Below are 27,500 nucleotides of genomic sequence, written 5' to 3'. Positions count from 1 at the left end.
ATATACATATGTATGTGTGTGTGTGTGTTATATATCTTTGACGAAAGGATAAAAAAGTATCTAATACTTGTATGTTGAATTTTTGATTAAAAACAATTTTTTGATTTAAAACAGAACATAAGCCAGCTAATATTTTAGTTTTAATCTTCAGGATAATGATCCTTGTATAAAGTAAGGTAATATTTTAGTTTTATCTGTTCTAATATAAAATATTATTGTTATACTTTCATTATGACGTATAGGCACATTTCTTAAATTCAATTCAATGATGTACGACGAGACACATATTTTATCAACTTTCACGTAGAAAATTTAAAATTCTATATATCACGTATTGCAGATATAAAATGTAATTATTGTAAATGTTTTTCTCTCTGATAACCTAATGGTAATAATTTTTAACTTATATACTCTTTTACTTGCTGATCATATATATATATATAAATATTATAATCGATAAGGATTTAATTCTATAAATATAATGACACGATAGATTGAACAATTAGCAAAATGTTTAAATTCGATGAGTTGACGATTGAAATACCAAACAACATTTTAAATGATCTTTTTAGATATAACGTTCATCATCGATCGTTTTATTTTTGTTTGACGAACACGTAAAAAACAAGAAAAAAAAAAAAAAAAAAACAAAACAAAAAAACCTCCAAGGAAGAAAAAAATAAATAAATAAATAAGTACAATACTCTGGTTAAATCGTTCGTTTGTTCGATATGCACGATTTTATTTAATCGAAATGGTGAACGCGGGAACGGACAGCATCGAATTAATAGGACGCATTTTGATCCGGAAAGGAAGCAACAGGTGCGCGCTCGCACGAATCGCACGTTAAAACGGCGGCTTTAAACAAAGGAACCATTCAATCTTTAATAATATATATATATATACATATATATATATATATATATATATATATATATATAAAATATATATATATATATCGATATAGTAAAATATAAATTCTATATAAATAAACAACACTATTAAAACTTACCGTTCTTGCACCGAACGCTTGGTTGACGTTGCTGACGTTATTGTTGATATGATTGTTGTTCAAATTGTTACTGCTACCAGACGTGTTGTTGTTTCTAGGATGATGATTATTATGATGTTGATGATGATGCTGCTGCTGCTGCTGATGATGATGATTATTCGAGTTGTTTCCATTGTTTTGCTTGTTGTGCTTATGCAACACCATAGCGGCAAACATTTTGACGATTTCCAGAAGGAAGACACGAGAAGCTGTGATAGATGGAATAAATTTTCCTTTGGGTTTGTTCCCCGTTTAACCAGCGACACAATTAATTCACAATTTTCCACATAATGGGCTAGACCTCACCCAATTTAGATCAACCGATCTAAAATTCTTATGTTGGCAAAACCAACCGGTCGTTATATCGCAAACATATTATTATTATTATTATTATTATTATTAGTTTTGCAGGATACATCGAAAAATGGATGGAAATAGTTTCTTCTACTGTTTAAATCTCAAGGAGACGTTGAAGAATTAGATTCTCGAGTGGAGAAACGGTCGATCTTTCTCTAACCAATCTCGATCGTTACTCTTCTTCAAAATCAAATGCATATGTACGTAATAACAAAATGAGGTCCCTCGTTAAGATCAGGTATATATGTATGTATGCATATACATATGCACGTACATATGTGCGTACATACGTACGTACGTACGTACTATAGAACGTTCATTTTAAGTAATACTTAAACGAGATGGAAATTATCGCTATTCAAGAGGAGCTGTTTATATCCTGGTATATTGTAAGCTATAGAAGACCGGATGGCATCTACTATCCTATCGTAAATAGTAATCAACTATCCGTTGCCGTGGCAATACCGTTGTAACATACGTTACGAACATTCATCACCTTGTGCAAAATGAACGAGAGAAAATTAGTAAACGAGCGAAATATAGAAAGAGAGAGAGAAAGAGAGAGAGAGAGAGAGAGAGAGAGAAAGAAAGAGAGAGAGAAAGAAAAAGAGGAAGTACCGCCGGCAGTCAATGGCAGACTGCAATTCGCGTGACTCTTTTTAATTTTGATACCAAACGGACGCCCGTTATATATGAACCGTTTGCAGGTGCGATGCTGAACACGTGAAGAACGCACCGAACGCTCGGCTCGTATTGATTTGTTATAAATAGTCCACATGCTACGAGCCGCGGCACCTCATTGTTGTCGTCTCTTTCCCACTTTCATCCCTACTCTCTCTCTCTCTCTCTCTCTCTCTCTCTCTCTCTCTCTCTTTTTTTCTTATCTACATATATACGTACATTTACGTATACACTCGTGGTTGAAAACACAGAAAGAAGATGGTAACACGTGCACATATACATATTATCTATATGCATGTACTTATGTAAATGTATATGTATTGCGAATATATATATATATATATATATATATATATATATATGCTTTTCAGTTCCTAGAGAATGTACCTACGGTATCATCGACCTTCTCTCATTTCTCTCTTTCTGTCTTGCTCGAAACGACATTAGATTTCAACTGCTATAGACACAGCATTAGCCCACTTCTATGCACGCGATACCGATTGCGTGTTACAGAGCGACGACCGAAGTATAGAAAATGTCTTATGGAACAAATATCACAAAGAACTTCTTATATATATATATTGTTCTCCAATTTTATATATATATATATATATATATATATATATATATATATAAAACACAATTTCTATCGAATAAATCATACTGACGTATTGTTATTATACGTGTAGTATTCACTCGATCGATAAAAACGTCGCAATGATATAAAATCAAATAATTCCTCAAGAGTTTTAATATCCCAGTAATTTGGAGTATATATATATATATATATATATATATATATATATATCTAGTTCGAGATGACAGAAACCAAAAACAAAAAAAAAAAAGAAAAAACAAAAAAAGAAAAAAAAAATAAATAAAAAAAAAAAAGAAAAAGGGAGAAAGAAAAGAAATAATTGAAAAGAAAACGAAAAACGCCAATTGATTCTAAATAACAATAATAATTTACTTTAACAAGAAGATTATTATTACATGATCGGACGAAGGTGTCTTCGAGATAGACGTTTAGTAACAGCAAACCGCGATAATCGCTCGTCCGAACGATCGCCTGCCTTCGTAACGAGTAGGATCAGACATGACCCAATTTGATTATACGACGGTGTATTCCAACCGCAATTATTACCTCCGGGCTAACCACCTTAGCTCGAGCTTCGAACACACAGGACTGACTCCACCTGCTCGATCGGTGTACGATGCTATAAGATGAATGCTTTGGTCGAGCTAGGTCGACCATGCCACCACCAGACATCGATACACACATACATACGTACTCCAAATGACTCTTTCAATTAGCAACAGTAAACATTACTTACTAGATATCTTACATACGTTAGGACGTGTATAATCTGTTTATATATATATATATATATATTGAGAGTACGCAAAAAGACTTTGTCACCTCTAACAATATTTTCATTTCTTTTATATAGTATTAACGTGTATATATACGTAATACATGTATTACGTTCCGTGAAATTATACGGTGTTGTAATGTAAAAGTAAAAAAAAAAAAAAAAAGAAAAAATAAATATTCGATAGATAGTCTTTTACAAACGTGTCATTGAATTCTCGACGAGAATTTCATTGAGAGGAAAGAGATACAAAAAAAAAAATATATATATATATAAATAAATAATTAAAAGACGAAGAAAGGACAGAAATAGAGAACGTTATGTGAAAGAAAAGAAAGAGACAGAGAGAAAGAGAGAGAGAGAGAGAGAGAGAGAGAGAGAGAGAGAGAGAGAGAGAGAGAGAGAAAGGAAGAAGAGACTCCATAGGATTCGTAAAAAGGATCATCTAGTTCGTAAAACAAATCGTACAAGTTTTCTTTGAATGAGAAATAAGCTCGAAATGCAGGGTTTCTCCTAGTTATACGAACAAAGGACAAACGCAACCATGTATTATTATTATTATATACGAACGCGATTATTATACATATATATATATATATATATATGTATGTGTACGTCGAATATATCTCTCACTTTTTATTTGCCTTTACCCTTTTCTAACATTATTCTAAGAACTGCATATTCACTAAACCAGCTTACCCCTATTCCCTTTTTCCTTTTTAGTTACCCATTACTCTCTTTGTACAACACCATCAGTCGTGTTTCCGTAGGAAGAAATAAAAGAACGGACGAACGAACGAAAGAATGAACGAACGATCCCCTTTTTCAAATAAACGGAACTCATAAAAATTCACTTAAACTCTTACAATATGTAAGTGCATATGTAAAATGCATTTAGGAAGCGCATCGATTATCGAAATTCACCTGGAACGAAAAGTAAATGCGAAAGAGAGAAAAAGAGAGAATGATATATATATATATATATATATATATTATGTATGTTGTATGTATGTATGTATGTATGTATGTATGTATGTATGTATGTATGTATGTATATATGTATGTATGTATGTATGTATGTATGTATGTATGTATGTATGTATGTATGTATGTATGTATGTATGTATGTATGTATGTACGTATGTATGTATGTATGTATGTATGTATGTATGTATGTATGTATGTATGTATGTACGTATGTCCTCGAGACTTCATCGAGAGCTATAGCGATCATGTTCACGCATCCGTGTCCTTTTCCATTCGTCCTTGTACAGCATCACCTTGAAACCGATCCTGGGCAAGCATCAACGAGCACACACTTCGCTCTTCTTGCTTCATCTCTAACGTCTCGTTTTGCAGTTGCAATTCGCGACGACGAATCAGAGAAAACGAAGAGTGAACGAACAGCAGTAGAATGGACAAAAAAGGAAAGAATGAAGGAGAGAGGGGAAGTCGAGGACAAAGAAAGATGGAGACAAAAAAACAAAAAGAGAAAGACAGAAAGAAAAAAGAAAAGAAAGAAAGAAAGAAAGAAAGAAAGAAAGAAAGAAAGAAAGAAAGAAAGAAGTTGGGGAGAATGAGGATAAGGATAAAGAAAGATAAAGATAAAGAAAAAGAGATGGCAAACAAAGAGTTAACTCTACTTTCGTTGGTTGCTTCGTTCGTTCGTTCGTTCGTTTGTTCATTCGTTCGTTCGTTCGTTCATTCGTTCGTTCGTTCGTTCGTTCGTTCGTCGACAGTAAGCAGCATATTCTCCTGACGCACAACAGGGGGTCATATTCCACCTGCTCTCGGAACATGCATCCAGTGTTACGTGTCCATTTACATAACTTTGCTCTATGTTCAACGAGACGCGACTCTTGTCTCGTTAATGCGAGTTCTCGCTAGCTGGGACCAGCTAGCGTACTTATTTACTTACTTACTTACTTGCTTGCTTGGTTACTTATTTACTTACTCGATACAGAAGAAACAAAAGAGATTATTATTATTATTATTATTATTATTATTATTATTATTATTATTATTATTATTATTATTATTAGTTTCCGTTCCGTTAATTACATACGTGTTGTCACTATATGTCCTTCAACGCCCCCACCCACCCATCGCTTCTATACGTCTTACGACGAAAAGTCACAATTAAAAGATCGATTATTATCAAAACGATAGATCGTATTACTCATCGATTAATACAAAAAATATTCGTTCGATAGAATCGATAGATATTATCCGCGAGGACATCATAAAGTTTTGAAATTTCGTAGAAATAAAATATGTAAGCTTATTTATTTTTCTAGACATAGGGATGGGATGGGATTGAGAATAGGAAGGACGATAGGAGGAAGAATCTCATTAGAGATATAAAAAAAAAAGAAAATTAAAAAAAAAAAAAATATATATATATATGTATATATATCGGCTCGTGTGGAAAATTCAAATGTCAAAAAAATCATAAATTTCATGCGACAAATTGGAATGATCGAATTTGTAACTAGGATAGATCGTAGGGTGTTAAATTTTCGAATAACGACTAATATTATAGAGTATTCGTGTACAATCGAGACGAGTGAAGACGCGAGCGATTAAAGCTTCGTTATTCTCTCTCGCGTAGCGAAGTTATTGATCGGGAACACTACGAAGATCCAATGTATGTATATATATATATATATATATATATATATATATATATATATGTATGTATGTATGGACGTTAAAACACGTACATAAGCATCCTTATCACGAATGTAGAAGGTACGCGCGTGTGTTCAGCGACGGCGCACACGTGACAGGTAGTGGTTGTGATTTGACAGCGTCCACGTTCGCTCGACCATTACGTGCACGAACAGGTGCATAATCAACATTAATTTAACGTGAATTTCGCGATCAACATAACCACAAGATATTATATATATATATATATATGGCTAGTTATGAATCACGCATGACATATTATTTTCTAAATGAAGAGAAAAAAAAAAAGAAAAGAAAAAATAAGAAGGAGGAAAAAAAAAGATCAAAGTTAATTAATTATAATACATTGTCTTTCTCATTATCGGAAATATATCGATGTGGTTTTTATGCTAATAAGCAATAATCGAGTACGTGTTCATTCGATTATGAGAAATGAGGATCGTGCAAGAAACGGATCTAATTAGGTATGCCACCTGCCGAAGCATCCATACATGACACGTATGTAATAAATGTATATATGTGTAACTTCGAAGAGAAATATTTTGATATAAACGATCAGAATAATTTTACATGTGATATGGACATATATATATATACATGTGTGTGTGTGTGTGTGTGTGTATGTGCGTGCGTTTAGATTTTTTTTTTAAATATCTGTTTTTTTATCTTTTTTTCTCCCATCGATATGCTACCAATTTTTTTTCACACACACATATATATATATATATATATATATATATATATAGTCATACAAAATTATACGTATCATACCATTTGATTTAATCCTAATATAAGAGAGATATTAATGCGAAGGCGAGGAGAAGCCGCTTACACGAATATTCAAGTGGAATAGGACCGTTCTCGATCGATACTAAATAGTCCATATCACGAACATAGATACCCTGGTAGGCACGTGTTCGCACGGAAGTTAATCCGCTTACTCCTCGTTCGATGACGTTAAACGATTCTAAATAGATCTCAAATATATATACGTAAGTAACTATATATCCATACATCTATATATATATATATATACATATGCATTAATGTATAACGCATTTAAATTTCAGAAGGGGAAATTTTAAACGTGCCATATGTAAAGTAAAAAAAAAAAAAAAAAAAAAAAAAGAAAAAAAATGCATGAACGAACGAACGAACGAACGAACGAACGAACGAACGAACGAACGAAGGAATGAACAAACGAACGAAGGAATGAACAAACGAACGAAGGAATGAACAAACAAACAAATAAAGATGAACGTACAAGAGTCTGTAAAATCGAGCAACTGTTACGATAGAATGGTTACTATAATACGATATTGTACGTTCAAAAGGATAAAGTTCTAGATTCGGAAGATAAAAATCCGGTGGAAAAATCGTCGACACACTTGTATGCCCTTAACGTAACTCTTTTACCCGAGCGAAGAATAAATCACGATTTATGGAACGTAGCCAGAACCGAATTTTAACTTCTTCTTCTTCTTATTCCTCCTTGTCCTCTTCCTCCTTCCTTTTTCTCCTTTTTCCTTTTCTATGAGAAATCTATGACTTAGCGAGTTTGTGCGAAGAATTCTGAATCTTGGTAAAAGGTAAATGGAAGGAGAGAGAGAGAGAGAGAGAGAGAGAGAGAGAGGTCGGGGTCGTGGTGGTCGTCGTCGGTCGGCAAGGGGACAGGGGGAGGGGCAGGGGATAAGGAGGGGATTAGAATAGGAAAGGGGGGAAAGGGATCGAGAGGAGAAGAAGAAGCGGATGGAGATACTGTATGGAGATAGGGTGGTAAAAGAGAGCATCGTTTCGCGTTTATTGGAGCGATACTTAAATCCGGTGCCACGACGAGCTTTAAATGAATCTCTCTCTCTCTCTCTCTCTCTCTCTCTCTCTCTCTCTCTCTCTCTCTCTCTCATACATATGTGAGTATATACGAACGGAAAGTTCGATTTCTATGGGCCAGTTTGTGAATCGTATCGACTGTGTCGATGGAAAGAAAGAGAAAGAAAGAGAGAGAGAAAGAGAGACAAACAGAGACAGATATATATATACATATGAAGAGAGAGAGAGAGAGAGAGAGAAAGAGATAGGGAATAGAGAAAGAACTCGTTGACGCGACATCAACGAGTCAACACAATGCGTCGAGAGGCCTCGGAAACCAACAACGACAATGACGGACATATACTAGACAGAGTCACTCGCTGAGAAGCGATCGTTAAAACGACTTTTCGCATTCATTTATGACAACGTTTCTCTGTCGAATCGACATCGTCGATATAGAAGCAACCTTTTGCTCGCGGGACGCGTCATTGGCTCGAAGGAATTGTATTCGCTCTACTTCTCGATCCCTTCTACGGTCGAGCGCTAGCGCGCGAACACGCTAATGAATCCCGTCTATTTTTTTCCCCCCCGTTCTTCTTCTTCTTCTCTTTTTTTTCCACGTTGTTGTTACTCTCGTAATAATTCTTTTTTTGTGTCCTTTTTAATTCCTGTTTTTTCCTTCTATCGTTCCTATTTTCTTTACTTTACTTTACTTTACTTTACTTTACTTTACTTTATTTGCTTACTTAATTGCTTATTTTACTTTACTTTACTTTACTTTACTTTACTTTACTTAGTTGCAGATTATCGTAATGACGATCACTAGAGAAAATTTTTAATATAGAGAAAGGGCTCACAATTCTCACGATACATCCCTTCTAATTTTCATTTTAATAATATACACGTAATATGTTCTATCTCGCGTGAATAGAAATAAAAAGGGGCGATATTTTTATAATTTAATAAAACGTCTGGTTGGTAATGAAATTTCTTATTTTTTCTCCCCTCCCCCCCGTTTCTTTTTTTCCTTTTTTTCATATCTCTTTCTATTAAAATTTCCATTAGAAATATATTTTCTGTAATCACATTATTTCGTCGATAATAGTAACAAATAATCTATTACTTTCGTAGATTTCAATTCGCCCATTTTCCGAAGCAGTTAATAGTATTCGTAGGTAATACGACGATTTAACGGAATAAACGGAAAATGGCTGATAGATAGGTAGGTAGGTAGGTAGGTAGGTAGGTAGGTAGGTAGGTAGGTAATCTAAAAGCGGAAATAACTAACCGGTACGCGTCAACCAACATCACCAGCACCAGCAATAGAATCAGCACCAGCACCAATACCAGTAGTAGCGTGCCAGAGGTAGTAGCACTAATACACGAATATCAGTAATGGGAAGATTTCTTTACTAACTCCTAGACGAATTTCTCTTACTGTTCGATAAGTATGTATCTATGAAATCCAATATATATGTGTGTGTGTGTATATATATATATATATATATATATACGGAAATAGATTCGTTTCCAGCTATCGGCGTTGACTCGTCGATTCGTTCGACGTTTAAAAATTGTCGAGCTTTTCGACTCGTTCTGGATTTTTTTCACGAATCGAACAAATCTCGACGGTCTCGTTTCTCTACGAATTATCACCTATTATTTATCGATAAATCGAAAAGAGTATGAAAAAAAATAGAGAGAAAGACAGAGAGAGAGAGAGAGAGAAAAAAAAAGGAAGAAAGAAAGAACCTTCAACGACCACGTCATTGTCCGTTATGTATTTACACAGGTAGATAGATAGGTAGGTAGCTAGGTAGATAGGTAGGTAGGTGGTTACTACTCGTTGAGGGTTCGCGTGTCTTTAATGAGAAAGAAAGTTTAAGCTGTTCGTAAAGGAGAAGAGAACGGAAGGGAACGGAAATGAAAGGAAAGGAAAGAAAGCAAAAAATAAAAAAAAAAAAATATATATATATATATATATACACATAGGAAGAAAAGGAAAGAAAATGGAATAAGATCGAATAGACAACTGGCACGCACGCGCTACGAGAGTATCGGATTGCCTCTTTGAAAGCACGAGAGACATGCGTTTAGAAATTCAAATAACTTGGAAAATCAGTGCAAGGAATCGTATTCGCTATGCACTAGAGTTTTACACCGCGACCCCCGCCGCTTCATCACGTCAACGCCATCGCCATTGCCATCATCAACACCATCATCACCATAAAGACGCATAACGGAATGAATGTTTTTCAATATTTAAATCACAACGGGTCATGTCACGATTTCGATCATGCAAAAATTCGAAGGAAAAAAAAAAATATATATATATATATATATAAAGAGAGAGAGAGAGAGAGAGAAAGAGAGAAAGAGAGACGCGAGCTCGTACGAGGGCATTTTTACAGAAAACTCGTTTCGCAGCAAGCTTTCCATAAAAAGCGACTTATCCGCACGTTCGCTCGTTCCGTTTCACTCGTTAAAGACAGATGCCTTAAAGGTAAATTATTCATCCCAGTGACACCTTCGACTGTTGATGGTATTATCGAATATCTTGAAAGATATCGTATACTTAATCATTAATTATACTTAATCATATGAAATACGAGACAGTACATCAAAATAATAATAATAATAATAATAATAATAATAATAATAATAATAATAATAATAATAATAATAATAATAATTGATTATTGATAATCTATCTGTTTTGACTTAAGAAATATCATTTGCCTTATTAATTCGATTTTATTGATTGACACAAAAATATACAATATTAAAAGACACATCTTCCTCTTTCCTTCTTATTTTATTCCAATCGAGCGAAAGAGAAGAAGAGGAGCGAGCAAAAGAGTGAGAGAGAGAGAGAGAGAGAGAAAGAGAGAGTAGAGGAATGAGGGAAAAAGAGAGACGTATTGACAAATCTTTTTTCTAATTCTAAAATTTTACGAGAATTTCGCGAAAGAGTTATAAACGAATTTTTGAAGGAAAAATAATTCTATGAGATGCTTCAGGTCATATACCTTTCGCGTTACGTTCCATAAAGTCGAGATGAACGAGTTCGAGTACGATAGGGGAAAAGTCGAAAAGAAGACATAAAGAAAGGGAGATAGGTAAAGTGGCGTCATAAAAATAATAGTTAAGATGAATGAGATAGAGATAGAGATAGTGATATAGAGAGACAGAGAGAGCATGGGTGACGTCCTTTCGCGATTCGTATCTTTTAACATTTGCTTTTCGAATTTGGCATTCGTTCCCGTTCTCAATGTGACGCAGATCTTTTTTACATATCGTTGAAAACGAAGCTGGAGAACTGGGAAAGTAAAAAAAGAGAAAAAAAGAGATAAATAGAGAGAATGATAAAGAAAGAAAGAGAAGGAAGAAAAAAGAAAAAAGAAGAAAAAAAACTAACGCCCCATAGAGATTCCGACCCATATATAGTTCCATAACGTTCAGTCGTGTATCATCAAAGTTCCTTCTTCATTTTTCCCCTTCCTATAACTATACGCCGTAAATCTCATACGTTGGAACGACGTTTTCCTAGCCGCAGAAACAAAATAAAAAAAAAACAAAAAAAACAAAAAGAGAGAGAGAGAGAGAAAAAAGAAAGAACAAAAAATAATAAAACGAGAATAGACAAAAGAAAGTATCGTTGTAAGGTGGTTTATACGGACACGGTTCGGTATCGATTCTCGTAAATATTTTCAAGCGATACCGTGGGACGAGCGCGATAGAGGAAACCTCTGGAAATTCAATTTGTCTTATTTTCTCGCACTAGTACGAAATCTCAGAACAAAATTTACGTCGGACGGAATGGAAACGACGACGGCGATAGACAGAGGAATAAAAAGGAAAAGAATAAGAATAAGAAAAGAAATGAAAAAGAAGTTTCTTCATGCGTATGCGTCTATGAACTTGAAAGACAATAACGATCGGCACGAGAATGAGATAGGGTAGTAGGATATATGTATATATATATATTATATATATATATATATATATATTTCTACCATTCGATTAACTCCTCGACGAATAAAATTGTCTTTACTTCTTAGTTTTATATGAGTTATCGATCACCGATGAAAATACTCGTCTCGTCATCGGCGCGTTTTAAAATGCGAAACTTAAAATTGAAGAAACGCGGCCGGTCGTCGATTGAAATCTTATTTTTCTGTCGATCAGTGGGTCGTCCGACCGGTTGTACCAAATTCCAGGAGGACGAAGACGAGAAAGAGAAAGAGAAGTGTGTATATGTATGTGTGTGTGTGTGTGTGAGAGAGAGAGAGAGAGAGAGAGAAAAAGAACAGGAGACATTTGGAACTCGTTTCTCTTTCTATCTCTCTCTCTCTCTCTCTGTCTCTCTCTGTCTCTCTCAATGAAAGTCAAAGACTTTTTCATTCGATCGATATTACCATGTGACAAAATAAAAAAAAATTAATTTTTATCTAAACAACGATTATGATCACGCAAAGGTATTATCATAAACTAATCTGAAATTAGTATAATTAGTAATGCGTGAGTATATTCTTAAAAAGTAAGTAACTACGTAGAATATAACTTTGTACAAACGTTTAAAGAACATGCAAATTAACGTTATAACGATACGTGAATTTCTATGAATAGTATAAGAGCAAATGTGTACGTGCAACGTAGAAGGAAAATTTTACGTCGTCGACGTCGTCGTCGTCGTTGAGTTTATCGATCCGTAATTTAGTTTCTCGTTGGTCACGGAAAACGGTTCGACCACGAAGAAGAAATAGAAGAAGAAGGAGATGGAGGAAGAGGTGAAAAAAGAGGAGAAGGTGAAGGAGGAGAAGGTGAAGGAGGAGAAGGTGAAGGAGGAGAAGGAGGAACACTCATACATATATAAATCGATTCTCGGAAGACGAACTTCGTAAAAGGCTCGTAAAAGAGAAGGCGAGAGTTCATTCTTCGCGAGGTTACGATGAGTCAAGCTATTTATCCACTCGCAAAGTTGTATGCAAGTAACAACGATCAATTGCCTACTAGCAACGTACGTAGATACGTATATATATATATATATATGCATGTATGTATGTATGTACATACGTATGTACGTACCTACGTACGTAAACGCTGTTAATATCAGTCGTAAAGAATGACTCAAGGATTTATACTATCAAGGCCACGTCGTTGACTTTCGCGTGACGCCACGAGTCCCCCATGATTCTGGCGTGATTTCTTTCTACAATATTGTGACATTTCTTTTTCTTTACCTTCTTCATCTTTTCTTTTTCTTTTTTTTTCTTTTTATTACTCTCTTATGAATTGAGAAGAATCAATACCAATCAATCGACCAAATTGATCTACGTTTGATCTTACCTATTACAAATTGGACAACGAATAATCATTGATCCTTTCTCCACCAATAATCGATCCCACGCAAAGGATACTACTATTACAAAGTTTATGACGTAGTAATCTATTTTAAGTTAAAAAAACTTTTCCATCCATTTCGTATTGTATAAGCGAAATAAAAGAAAGAAAGAAAGAAAGGAAGGAAGGAAGGAAGGTAGACAAAAGAGAGAGAGAGAGAGAGAGAGAGAGAGAGAGAGAGAGAGAGAGAGAGAGAGAGAGAGAGAGAGAGAGCAAAAAGCAAAAAGCAAAAGATAAAGAAAGAGGAATAAAAAAGGAAAAAAAAATCAAGAAGAGAAAGAGCAAATAAAAACTAACTAACGTTATAAATAATTAACGAGATACCTTAGATCGCGAGTCCTATTTCCGCACACCGTAAACGTACCAGAGTTCCCGTAAACGAGAAAGGGGAATGTGCCCGGTGACCGAAGGGGGATTTATGATAAAAAGGAGAAAGAGAGAAAGAGAAAGAGAGAGAAAAAGAGAGAGAAATATAGAGAACGAGGGAGATTGTTAACGAGGATATCCCCGTACCCCCGTCAGTACGCAAAAGTGCTACCACCGGTACGATATATTAATCTGAACGATCGAACGACAATTCTCTACGTGTAGTTGAGGGCGGTCGCGCGTCGACTGAAAGCTCCCTTTCGAGGAGAGAATCCGCAAGGGAACGACAACGGCGGCGCCACGACGCAACCCCTTACAACATAGCACGGCACGGCACGGCACCACGGCACAGCACGGCACAGTACAGCAGAGTAGAACAGAGCAGACCAGAGAAGAGAAGAGAGAAGAGAAGAGCAATGCTAGCCAGCCAGCCAGCCAGCCAGCCAGCCAGCCAGCCAGCCAGCCAGCCAGCCAGCCAGCCAGTCAGCCAACCAAGCGACCGAGCTGTTTCACCCCCACCCTCCTCCCTCCTACTATTCCACCACCTCTTCCTCCTCCCGCCTTGTCTGCATCCCCCTCGAAAGCTCGGCATCCCCACCATCGGAGCGTGTCTACCGCCACGCGGCCGTCGAACTGGAGGGGGTGTCTGCCGGTGGAATTACTTCGCCCGGCAAAAAGCTCCTATACCCTTATTTGGAAGGGTAGAAAACTTCGCAAGACCGACTCTCTGCCTGTTTCTGCTGCTGCTACTGCTGCTGCTGCTACTACTTGCTACTGTTACTGTTACTCTGTTCCTGTTGCTACTCTGCTACTACTGTTACTCTATTGCTGCTGTTGCTACAGCTATGGGATATATTTTGCCAATGGTGTTGATGGTGGAATGTAAGTATATGAAAGAGAGAAATAGAAAATGGCGCTTGTTCGTTCCTCCCTACATATCAGCATCGTTGTATCATCGCTAGGGAGGGAAAGAAAAGAAGAGAAAGAGACAGAGAGAGAGAGAGAGAGAGAGAGAGAGAGAGAGAGAGAGAGAAAGAGAAAGAGAGAGGGAGAGAAAGGAAAGGAGAAAGAGAGAAAGGGATGAATTATAATCTGTATAATGCTAAAGAATGTTTAGCAAGCGGGCAAGATAAGAGAGTTCGTCGGCCTTCGTCCTGTTCTCTTCTATTCTTCTTCATACCCCCCCCCCACACACACACACGCATGTATTTTCTATACTAAAAAGAACTTTGTAGTTAAACGATTTATTATTACATCTTATTTCGATCAAATCAAATAATCCATTTTGGTTTATCGATCCTACTAAAAGTGGTAGTAGTCGGTCGGTTCTCCGCTTTCTACGTCCCGACGCATTTATAGTCAACGGATCCTACCCACTGATGGATTTATGGTAATTAGTAGACCCATACGAAAGAGGGATCCCATTGAATTTTCACGATATTTCGATATACCGATCTATTTCAATGGAAATGACTTGTATTATATCGATTATCAATATGGATTAATTTATAAGATATCATTGAAAAATTATATTTCAAAAAATCATCTTAAAGGATATAGAAAAAGCTGTTTTTATCAAAGTGGTGGAACATCGAACCCGAGTCTCTCTCTCTCTCTCTCTCTCTTTCTCTCTCTCTCTTTTTCATGGTATAGATTTTTCATAATGACGTAAAAACCGTAAACGGAGACATTGGATCGAAGATATGCGTATTTGATGATAAAAATTGGACGTTAGGTGGATGAATCTTAAAGAGACGGTGGAGAAGAGAATACACTTAACGATCGAGAGAAAGAGAGAGAGAGAGAGAGAGAGAGAGAGAGAGAGACCGGGTTTGGTTCGTGAGTCGAGTACAAGTAGGAACCGGTTCTCGTGTGTGGCATGAGCTCTTTCGTTACTGTGGTGTGTCCGTAGGATGAAAGGAAGTTCAACGGCAGTATCGACGAACAAGCAGAAGATCGATCGCGTCAAAAAGAAATCTCAACTCGTTCCCCTCAAATCGTCCCTCCCGCCCGCCCGCAACCCTTCTTCCCGCCCCACCATCATCCCATTTCTATTTCTGTCATATTTCGTTCGCCAAAAAAAAAAAAAAGAAAAAAAAAAAGAAAAGAAAAGAAAAGAAAAAACCTTTTTCAACGTATCGTCACACGACGATCGTTGTTACCGAGCAAGCGCACAAATACAATCGTGTTTCGATTGGTTCAAAACGTTAACGTCATGTTTTTTTCTTCTTCTTTGTTTTTATTTTTCTCTCTCTTTTTTTCTTTTTTTTTTTCTTCGTTAGACGAAAAAAGTAGGACACTGATTGATAAAATATCTTGCCGAGAACGAAAAAAAAAAAGAAAAAAAAAAAAAAAAGCTGTCTACCAAAGCGATTTTCAAATCGTTTAGTCAAACGGACGTTTCTGTTTGTTTGTCGGATCTCCTCTCTATCTCGTCCATCCATCCTTCTCTCCTTTTTATAAAACGATTTATTCCTTGACGCTCTTGATGTAAATGGTACGTATCGAACAATTCGCACCCTTTTCTCTCGCAATCAGTGGAAAAGTTACACGGGACGTGATACGTGTCTCGACTATCTCTGATCCGAGTATTTCTGATTTTCTGCCAACATCTCCTTCTATAAGCGAGGAAAAGAAGATGATAATGCGAAAAAAAAAAAAAGGAGAAAAAAAAAAGAAAAAAGGAATACAAAAACAAAACAAAACAAAAACTTTTGCTGATTGTAACTATCATAGAAAATCTCTATATTTCATAAAGATATAATTAAAATCTCATATCCGTTCTAGATATGAAACGAAATTGTGATTGGGAAGTCTTTAAAAACTCGTTCATACGGAACGAGTTAGACCATTTCTAAAATTATCATCTTGATTCTTGATTCATTAAAAATAAATGACTCACCCAACGTACGAACGCTTGTCGTAGTTCGTTTTTTATTATCCACGAACAAAATCAGACACCTGAATTGATATCTTACCTGAAAAGACAAAACAAATGGGGAAAAAAATCATTAAAATTAATTACAATTATGACGTTGAAAAATATAATTGAATTCGCGTAAGTAAATCAAAAGTAAATAATTGCAAATAATTTCATCCTTCGTACTTATTGGCGGGGGGAGGAGGGGGGAAATAAAAAAAAGAAAAATAAAATAAAAATCCATTCATAATATCGCAACCCAATTTCTCTCGAAGTACTCGAGATATCGCAAATAAATCGCACTCCTCTTTACTTCGAAAAGCACTTTCTTCTTATATAAATAGAGCAAATCTTAAGATAGCTTCCGTCTCTGTGAAAGTAAATGAAACAACGCGAGAGAGCGAGCGAGAGAAAGAAAGAAAGAAAAAAGGAGAAACAGCGTATGTGTGAGAGAGAGACAGAGAGAGAAAGAGAAAGAGAGAGAGAGAGAAGTAGTATTGGTATATGTGTATGTATGTAGTTACGAACTTACGCAGTACCTAGAAAGAAAATATTGATAAATCGAAAGAACGAAAAATCATTGTGTGTATGTGTATGTGTATACGTGTGCGTGTATGTACTACGATTTGGTGGCTTGCCGAGATCCTGTAATTTACTAAAATCCTAGCGTTCTGTCTTTTACAATCCAAGATTAGTTTCGGACAGTTGGATCTTATCCTACCATATATATATATATATACACATACAGTAAAGTATGTACTTCTAGAATAACATGACGATAAAATTGAAAATTAACATCTTCGAAAATTTCTATTACATTCTTATCCTAGAATGTAATATATATCAATATATATTACATTCTTCTTAATTTATATATAATATAATACAATTTAATTTTATAATAATATATCCTTATAAAATATATTGGCTAAAATCTATAATTGTTAGATTTTTAAATAATAAAAGCGACGACGAAATAAGGACGAAAAATAAAAACGTAATCTATAGTATGGTGGAATATCGATCCTGGCACAAATTATTATACTCTCCCGCGGGAAACATCGCTCCACCAATCGATTACTCATTTTCGAGACGATCCTTTGGGTAGAACGAACAAACCTACGATCGTGATAATTCATATTCTCCTATACACATAATCGTACGCCCACACACACACACACACACACACACACACACACACACGTATGACAGATAGTATTCCATATAAGAAAAACTCGAGACAAATAAGCCGCGACTAGAGTTTCGTGCACTTGAAATGGATTAGAAAAGTGGATCGAATAGGAGAGCAACGCGGATGCGAGAAGTCTTTATGTGCCGTGCTATACGTGTTAGATGGTAGTTATTTAATACAATAATTTCTTTCTCTTACGGATGACTCACATAATAGCACGAAATTATGGCGTTTAGATACGCGTGCGTACGTACGTACGTATATAGGTATATACATAGGGAGAAAAAGAGAAAAAGAAAGAGAAAGAGAGAAAGAAATAAAATGGCTATTAAAAATCTTTAGGTATACATGAAGATAAAACATTTTCACTTCCGCATCTTATCGGTAAAGAATAAGTTCTCTACTATGTATATTTTATCGAGTTATTGTTCTTTGAATCGAATAGATTCTAAGAAAACACATCTCGGCAACGCCTACGATCGATCGATAAGTAATCCACTATCATCATTTTCTATTCAATTGAAGTATAAAAAGTCAATAAATCGCTAACAATAAGAAAATGGTATCGTTGGTAAATCGTTGTCTGTTATACACACACACACACACATACATATTTTTATAATATAATATATATATATATATATATATATATATATTAACTTGTTATTTAGGTTCGTCGTATCGTAAAAGAAACGACAGAATGACGTTTAACGTTATTAAATTAATTAAAAGGAGAGATGGGCGCGATCTGATGGAAAAGGCAAAGACAATGAATGACTTCGCATTTAGAATACGAGTTGGAGAGTTTACTACTTTCGGTTAAAGATCCATTACAAACGGCCAAGGCCATTATTTGTTTTCTCGTTCACCTACATGCCGTACGTTTACTTTATCCTACGTATGCTCCGACGTATCAAAGTTAACTTGGCCAGAGAAATTGAACATTCTTCGTTCGGTCAGTATGTCTCGTTCGTTACGCGTGAAGTTTTCTTGGGCGATAGAAATTAAAAAAAAAAAAAAAAAGGAGAAAGAAAAGAAAAGAAAGAGAGAGAGAAAGAGAGAGAAAGAGAGTGACAGAGAGGAAGAAAAAAAAGGGAAAAAAAGAAAAAAGAAAAGAAATAGTTGGATACTTCGTCGCTAATTTCGCGGAGGAGCGAATCTTCTCCGTCTATAGAAAAGCTCGTGCCAAGTTTCTGCAAGCAAGCTGTGCGGAAGCATTCCGTCGCGGTCGCCTCGAAGTCGAGACAGTCCCTTCTTTTTTTTTTTTCTTTGAGAGAGAGAGAGAGAGAGAGAGAGAGAGAGAGAGAGAGAGAGAAATGGAAGGAATGGGCGCGAACGAACGATTTTACGAAAGAAAAAGAAAAAGAAAAAGAAAAAAAAAAAAGCGACGCAAGAAGAAAGGATACGTGATAAATTGCGTAAGACCAAACATAGAGATAGGTATGTAACTACGTATCGTACATACGTACGTACGTATGTACGTACATACATATGTACGCATCATCGTGGAATTTATGTCGAGTTTACGCTCGATAAAGCGATTCACTTCGATTCGTTCATGTTACCCGCAATAAGAATAAATTCTCAAGAAAACTTAACTTTCCTTTATCCTGTAACAGCTGGGGTTATATAAAAAAGAAAAAAAAAAAAAAAAAAAAAGGAGAGAGAGAAGGAAAAAAGAAAAGAAAAAGAGAAAAGAAAAGTAAGTAAATAAAGAATAGGAAGGAAGAAAAAGAAAAGGAGAGAACAAAATGTCGGACAAGAAAGCTTTTAGCAAAGTTCTCACCCAAAAGTCGCGGGCTACTATACAAATTGATTCGAAAGATGCATCGCGGTGCATCATACACCATTGCCGAATAATAATCGAACCACGCGGATTGGTTTGCCTCTTCGGTATGTATCGTAAGCCAAGGATCTCCGTTAAAATAGCGCTACGGCACGTATTGGAAACTCCTTCACGTACCCTTTCACATACGCTTAAGCATGCTTCACGATACTTGGGAGTGACACTAGCGTTGGAGTGGAAGGTCAACCGGCGATTGGAACTGGGACACCGACATCGATGAGGGAGGGGGAGGGGGCATAGAGGAGGAAGAGGGGGGCGAGACGGAGGGAACCATAGAAAAAAAAAAAAAAAAAAAAAAAATTATAAACGAGTTTAAAGCGCCCGAATGACTCCTTAGAGGCAGGTTTTCGTCGTCGTAGTAGTCGTTCTTTTGAGGATCAAAAATCCATACCAGTTGCGATATTACTGCAACGGTATTTCCGTATAAGAATAAAAAAAAATACAAAATATATTTAAAAAAAAAAAAAAAAAAAAAAAAAAAGAAAAAAAGAAAAAAATACAAACGAAAGAATAAAAGAAAAGAAAAGATAAGTTTACCCAACGAGTATAACACCGTTTCCTCTTATACTCGTTCCTTGTATATTTATCGAGGTATCTACTTTGAAAAGTAATTCTTATCTATATATTTGCAACGTTTAAAATATAAATAGACAGGTAGTTAGATAGGTGTATATATATATACATACATATATGTATGTATGTGTATATGTAAACACATTCTTTGGATAATATTTTAAATTCGTTCTGGGAGTGGGTGATTTAAAGGAAAGGCAAAAAAAAAAAAAAAAAAAAAAAAAAAGAAAGAAAAAAAAAGAAATAAAAAAATGAAAGAATAAAAATTAGAAGCGCAAAAAAGAACAATTAAATGAGTCGAGAAATATATATATATATATATATATATATATATATATATATATAGATATATATATAATATTGTTCTGTTTCCAACCAAAAGATAATACTTTCGTTAAAAGTATCGCGACCGCACGTAAACAATTAATACTTTAATCGTCGACGTCCATACGAACGACGATGCGCATCGTTTATCAGTAAAGCCTCTAAAGCTATAATTTGTTCTTCGTTTTCCGATGAGACTGATTAAAAGTTGTCATTCTTATTGGATTAAAAAAAAAAATATTTTCTTTTTCTTTCTTTCTTTCCTTTTCGTTTGTTTTTCTTTTGCTTTTTCTATACCGCACCGCCCCGACTCCACCCCATCTCTCCTTAATGTTTCTTTCCTTTTCATTCAAGCGATCTATTATTTCTACTTTTTCTCGCGTTTATTTTTGCGTCAACATCGATCCGTATTATTCGTAAAATTTCGAAAAGCCAACGAAGGCCTCTTCTCGGTATGATCGAACAAAATTATCCCGGTGATTTTCGTGCTAGTTGATTTGCCAGTATTTAATCGCTTCTCCGACGCCCTTAAGCGGGATTATATACTGATCTACTATGTTTCCTTATAACTTCACCCTACCGTTCATAATCAATTTTCACTTTGCGTCTCGGTTGCCGTCCGAACGAAATTATATACCTTCGCTATTATACGCTTTAAATCCATTCGAATCATAATGCGTGTAACTAATCCGAGTATACACCTCGAAACCAAATTCCTTTTCAAATAACACGCGCATGCGCCTATAGATGTTTGTTGTGTCTATATGTCTGTGCGTATCATATACACATGTGTATATAAATAGATATATATATATATATATATATATATATATATATATATACAATTTCTATACTATCATAACAACAACAACAACAAACATATATTAGCTAATCGAATTTCATTGAATGTACGTATAACAAAGGAATATTACAACTTACGTTAACAATGTAGAATATTAATCAAAATGTAGATATTTAGGACGATTTACAATTTCCCTTCCAAGTCCAACTAGACGGTTGATTCTGTTTCTCCATCCGGTGCAAACGATATTTCATCTCAACATCAAGAGACATTTCTTGCGCGTAACTCATAGAAGAGAGAAAGAGAAAGAGAAAGAGAAAGAGAGAGGAGACGTACTCGACAATCTGCTCGTTTAACAGACGTAAATGATTCGTACATGTGTGTACAATAGCTCAGAGAGGAACAGAGCTTGCTAGCAGCTTTTTGACGATACCAATTCGAATATCCTTCTTGCTCAGAGTTAAACCATTGAAATTGTTTTTCTTCTCTCTCTCTCTCTCTTTCCTCCTTCTCTCTCCCTCCACTCTCTATCTCTTTGTTTTCATACACGAGCGAATAAAGTGAACGTCATATAGAGTTGTTGACAAATACAATCGTCATATATATGTTTCATAAGAGCATATAACATGAGAAAAGACGAACATTTTATCGTTGTCATTCACAGGCATAATACGCACTATTCATATGATTCACATTAGTTTTTTAGTAGTTAATTATGATACGTATATATATATATATGTGTGTGTGTGTGTGTGTGTATGTGTGTGGATCGACTATATACATTTCGAACATTTAATAAAAGTTATTTTCAACCACGTTATATCATTGAATAAAATAGAAATTTTGATTTCTCCCGGTCTAAAGAATTCTTCGTAATAAAAGTAATATTTCGTAATAGTATATGTTTTTATTTTTTTTTTTACCTCGATTCTTATAAAAATTTTCAATTAACGATTACGAAATTCAACGATAAGATTATACAAGGCGACCTTTTACAATTGTTTTGCGTGTGTTTACCTTTCCAAAGTTATCATACGACTGCGTAGTCTGTCTAACAGAGTTAAGTAGTATTCGTCATGTTGAAAATCAGACTTTATTTCGATGTGAACATGGTAAACAAAGTAATAATGTTAATCTCTAGAAATAGATAGATAGATAGAATCTCATGTGCTTTATATATATATATATATATATATATATATATATTTTTTTTTTTTAATGAAAAAATTAATTATTAATCTCGAATTAATGAGAACCATTGAAATACTTTATAAATGTATATTCAAATACCAAGTGTAAAGTATATATTATTTATTTACATACGTGCGCGCGAGTAAACACACACACACACACACGCATACTCACATAAACTTAAAGATGTAAATATTGAAATTAACGGGATTACGTAAATATTTACTCGTTGTTTCATCAAAACTCGTCTTCATCTTATTTATATCATACGTTAAACATTTATATCTACATACTGGTTGATATCATAAAAGTACACACAATATATTTAACTTTTAATGACTTATTATAATTTATCATTTATCAAAAACAAAATTTGTTATATTAAAGTTCGTCGTGTAATATAACGCAAAGTTTTCAAACGATACGTTCTGTAATATTTCCTTGCTTTTTATAGTTTAATTAATCGTCCTACTAGGGTTTTGTTCGTGTCCTTGTACTTAACACGATATGAAACATCGCTTTGTTAGAAAAGTTTTAAGTACCTGCATTAATATCGCACTTTAGAAAGTTCAAATTTTTCGTGATTATAACTATGACATTTTCTTTTAGTTCAATAGTAGAAGTAGACGTCCTAAATATTATTAGTAAAATCTTTACTTTCGAGTACGTCATAATCTATTAGTTTATTAGATGACTTTCTACTAAGGATGGATCAAATGTTTATAAGTTTAAAAATCAATTACACTTTTTCACAACTTTTTTAAGGTTAATCTTTTTTTTTTCTTTTCTTTTCTTTTCTTTTCTTTATTTTTTTTTTCTCTTTTGCAAATCGTAAAACTCTACAAGCTTATAAGCTTATGTACTTTTTCAGTACGAACCACCACTTACGAAAAGTTTTCCGAATATTTCTATGGTTTAACGCTATATCTATTATATTTTTAATAAACCGTACAAGAGTCATGTTCTTTACGTACAAGTGCATTACAAACAAGAAAATTTCTCTTCTTCGTTACACTCGCCTCGTTCTACTAAAATTTTATCATATGAATTACGCAGTTTGCTGGAAGCAATAGCTTCGAGGATTCACATCAACGAGATAAATTGCGTTCGAATGAAGACGTTCCACTCTTGCGAGAGATAGTACCAGTGAATGAACTAACTATAAAAAGTAGTAAACCAAGAAACGTATCGTAAATAACGAGATATGCCTGTTATACCGTGCGAATGAGCAAAAGAGAGATTAATGTTTTCGAAGTATACATAAACTTATCTCGCCAATTTTTTAAGCTGGATTTTATTGCGTTTACTCAAAAAAATAAAGAAAAAAAAAAAAAATTGAAGAAGAAGGAAATTTCCGCATAATTAAATGATAATATCGTGTAATCGATTCCGAACGATAAAAAAAAAAAAAAAAAAAAAAAACAGGAAGAAGGAGAAGTAAAAAAAAAAAAAGAATATCGATATCATCGTGATATCATTTTTTTTATTTGATTTAAATCTCACAAAGATTGCTTGATTGTTTGATCGAAGTTCTTTTTTTAATTAAACGATTCACGGCACCTAAGCTTACTTGGTTTTATCACGCTACTACTTTTCGTCCGAGAGAGATAAAGGGAGATAATTAGATAGATAGATAGATAGATAGATAGATAGATAGATAGATAGAAAAAGAGAAAGAGAGAGAGAGAGAAAGAGAGAGAGGAGTTCACTATCGTTGGAAGGACTTTTCGAACGTAAAACACTATTAAAAAGTTGCATCCACAATTTTGATTGGTTTCCTTTTTCTTTTCGACATGAAGTTAGCCCCATCGAAGTTTCCAATGCTTTTGAGGAAAGCCATTCGTGAATCTCAGTTGAATTTCATAAAACAAATAGATCCATACGTTTCTTATTAATGAAATCTTTTTTTTTTTTTCTTTTTCAATTCGAGAATGGCAACGAGATAAAGATAAAGCTTAATTCTAATTTGATCCACGATAAAAGTTATCCATAATAAAAGAATATCACTTATCAGCTTAAAAAGGAATGAAGTGAAAATATAATTGTCAATGTTTAATACTCTCGAATACGTGAGATCATCTTTTACGATCGAATTATAAAAAAAAAAAAAAAAAAAAAAAAAAAAAAAAAAAAAAAATATCAATGGATCGAGGAGAGAAAGAAAAGAAAAAAAAAGAAAAGAAAAGAAAAAAAAACAAAAAAGTAAACTTGACCCTCTAAAGAGAGGAGAAGTGTGAAGAATAAATGATAAAGACGAGAGAAGTCAATTTTGTTGAAAATATATGTGATCGATCACAGAGGAAGACGAAAAAAAAAAAAAAAGAAAAAAAAAACGTAGCATGTGAAAAAGAAGGAGAGAGAGAGAGAGAGAGAGAGAGAGAGAGAGAGAGAGAGAGATGAACTCGAAAATAAAAAAAAAAAGAAAAGAAAAAAGAAAAGAAAAAACAGAGAAAAAAAGAAAAAAGAAAGAAAGAAAGAAAATAGAAATTGATTTCTACTTTGACTTCGGCAAAGGTTGAAGCAATCTGTATAAAGGGTAGATACCCTTGAGCAGAGAATAGGAATACTTCGGTTGTTACCCTGGGCATCGACCGTCTGCTAAGCGCGTGTCCTGGGGCAAGGACCTTCGTTGTACGTATATTCTACAAACCGTCTCGGCGTTTCTCGCTCGATCTTAAGAAGACATAAAAAAGAAAAGGAAAGAAAGAAAAAAAAACAAGAAGAAGAAGAAGAAGTACTTTACCAATTTCTCTCACACTTTTTACGATAAAATGATTTATCTCATCGTCATATCTCTTCGTGACATGACGTAATTTTCTGTTTCTTCTTTTTTTTCTCTCTCTCTTTTCTTTCAGACGTTGGTATTATTTTATATATATATATATATATATATATATATATACCTACTTACATTCGAAGACCGTGAGAGTAAAAGTTATTATCGAAAGTCATTATCGAAAGTTATTATCGTATTTAATCGTTTTTGTAATTATTTCATACATTTAACAATCGATTTTCCCATCGTATTTCACATTGCAATAATATTTCCCATATTATTTAAACTTAAAACGCATTGCTATTAAATAGGAACGTATATATTGAATAATACGATATCTGACATGACACGAGTGTAAACATCGGTATCTCTTGTAAGATTTCCCTTAGGTAACGGAGACCCTTTTGGGTATTAAGTATTATTGAGATATCACGCAAATATCTACCTATATATATATATATATATATATATATATATATATATATATATATTTAGAATTAATTCGTTCCTAGTTTGATTTTTATTCGAAATATCAAACTATACAAATAAATAGATCTCTATGTATGCCTTATTATATTATTTTCTTTTCTTTTTCCTTTTCTTTTATCTATCTTTCCTTTTATCAGAAAACCCATACAGATAATATAATTAATATGATATATATATATATATATATATCGTAAATCAAAGTTAAGATAATTTCGAGTTTTACGAAGCTATCGTAAATATAAAATAACAGAAGAACAGCGTAAGTAAGAAGAAAAGCTACAAAAACGTTCGTCTGTAGGAGTCGAAGCAACGGTACTTGCTCTCTCTCTCTTTCTCTCTGTCTCTCTCTCTCTCTCTCTCTCTCTCTCTGTCTCTCTCTCTCTCTCGAAAGAATCCCTCCTAGAAACAGATAGCACTGTTCGTAAACGTCCACTTTAGCGCCATAGCCAAGGAATAGGTAGAATCTTTAATAGCATGCCTTTGCAACGAAACGACTGATGTAGCACCGACGCGTTCTTCTTAACGTCTACTGTAATACCGTAAATGCTGACTCTCTTCGAACAGAGCAAATGAAAAAATATAACGTCGTTTAAGAAGGACCGTTGTTTTCGCTCAAACTTTTCCAATTTCTCGAAGGAGAGAGAGAGAGAGAGGGAGAGAGAGAGAGAGAGAGAGAGAGAGAGAGAGAGAGAGAGAGAGAGAGAGAGAGAGAGAGAGAGAGAGAGAGAGATCTTTACTCAACGCTAATATATTTTCTCACGACGAGTTTTCTCTGCGAATGATTCTTCTAACGACTTTATTACGAAAAGAAAATGACGGAAAAAAAATAGCGAAAGAATATATTAAAAAAAAATAAAAAAAAATAAAAAAAAAATAAAATGAAAAAAAAAAAAGAATTGAGAGATATATATATATATAATATATAACTTGCATCTACGAGAGATAAAGTTATTCATATTGGTATTCGTATATCAAACGACAAACGAGACTTCCAATTTCCATGTTTTCCCCGATATTTAAATTCTTGAACTTGTTTACTAGCATATCTTGTCGATATGTTCGCATTCATAAGAGGAATCTTCATGAAAGTGGAACGCTATAGAAGGCAATGCGGAAGAGGAAATTCTTCTCTCATAAACGGCCAAATTTTTTCTGGTCAAAGTCACAGATCCGATTTTTCACGTAATTCCACTACTTGCGACATTAATTTTTTTCCAACGCTATAAGAAAAATCAACGATATTCATATATCATCATCATCGATATTCATACACGTTCATGATCATTCTACGATTTAAATCCACCTGCAATAAATAAAATCTCTTATCTTAAGACTTTACCTATTACGTAGCGACGACAAGAAAAGTGACAGTGAGATATTTCCTTTTCTCCTTTTAATTCTGTTTTTCTTTGTTTCTTTCCCTCCTTTTCCTTTAGAGCAATCTTTTTCTATAGTATATAATCGATTAATTACACTTAGGAAGGAGTAAACGATTAATAGAATCGATAAAGAGAGCCGAGAACTTTTATCTTTATTAACGTGCTTTTATTCGCGCTACTGCACGATATGACGAATGACTTTTTCGCACACGGGGTGAAAGAATGATTCTTTTTTTTGCAATCGTTTTTTTTTTCTTTCACTCTTTTATTTTTTCTT

At 34.4% G+C, this 27,500-nt stretch overlaps 1 protein-coding gene across 5 annotated transcripts in view; it reads right to left on the bottom strand.

Annotated features, from left to right (window-relative positions):
• Window positions 1-27,500, bottom strand: part of GckIII (Germinal centre kinase III) — a 106,507-nt gene that overhangs the window by 66,984 nt on the left and 12,023 nt on the right. Inside the window, exons 2-3 of one of the 5 annotated variants that reach the window (XM_035876246.2) lie at window positions 16,634-16,709; window positions 1,013-1,260 (exon numbers count right to left, since the gene is read on the bottom strand). The exons of 2 other annotated variants lie outside the window; for them this stretch is intronic. In XM_035876246.2, the coding sequence (XP_035732139.1) occupies window positions 1,013-1,260; window positions 16,634-16,709 (324 nt within the window). Of the gene's footprint in view, window positions 1-1,012; window positions 1,261-16,096; window positions 16,191-16,633; window positions 16,710-27,500 lie in introns of those variants that run through there. 2 more of the 5 variants (XM_035876247.2, XM_035876248.2) reach the window with 2 other exon arrangements.

This window comes from Vespa mandarinia, chromosome 1, assembly GCF_050613455.1.
Source record: "Vespa mandarinia isolate Hongniang chromosome 1, ASM5061345v1, whole genome shotgun sequence".
NCBI lineage: Eukaryota > Metazoa > Arthropoda > Insecta > Hymenoptera > Vespidae > Vespa > Vespa mandarinia.
Note: the sequence above shows the minus strand (reverse complement) of the source record. Positions and strands in the feature narration are given on the sequence as shown.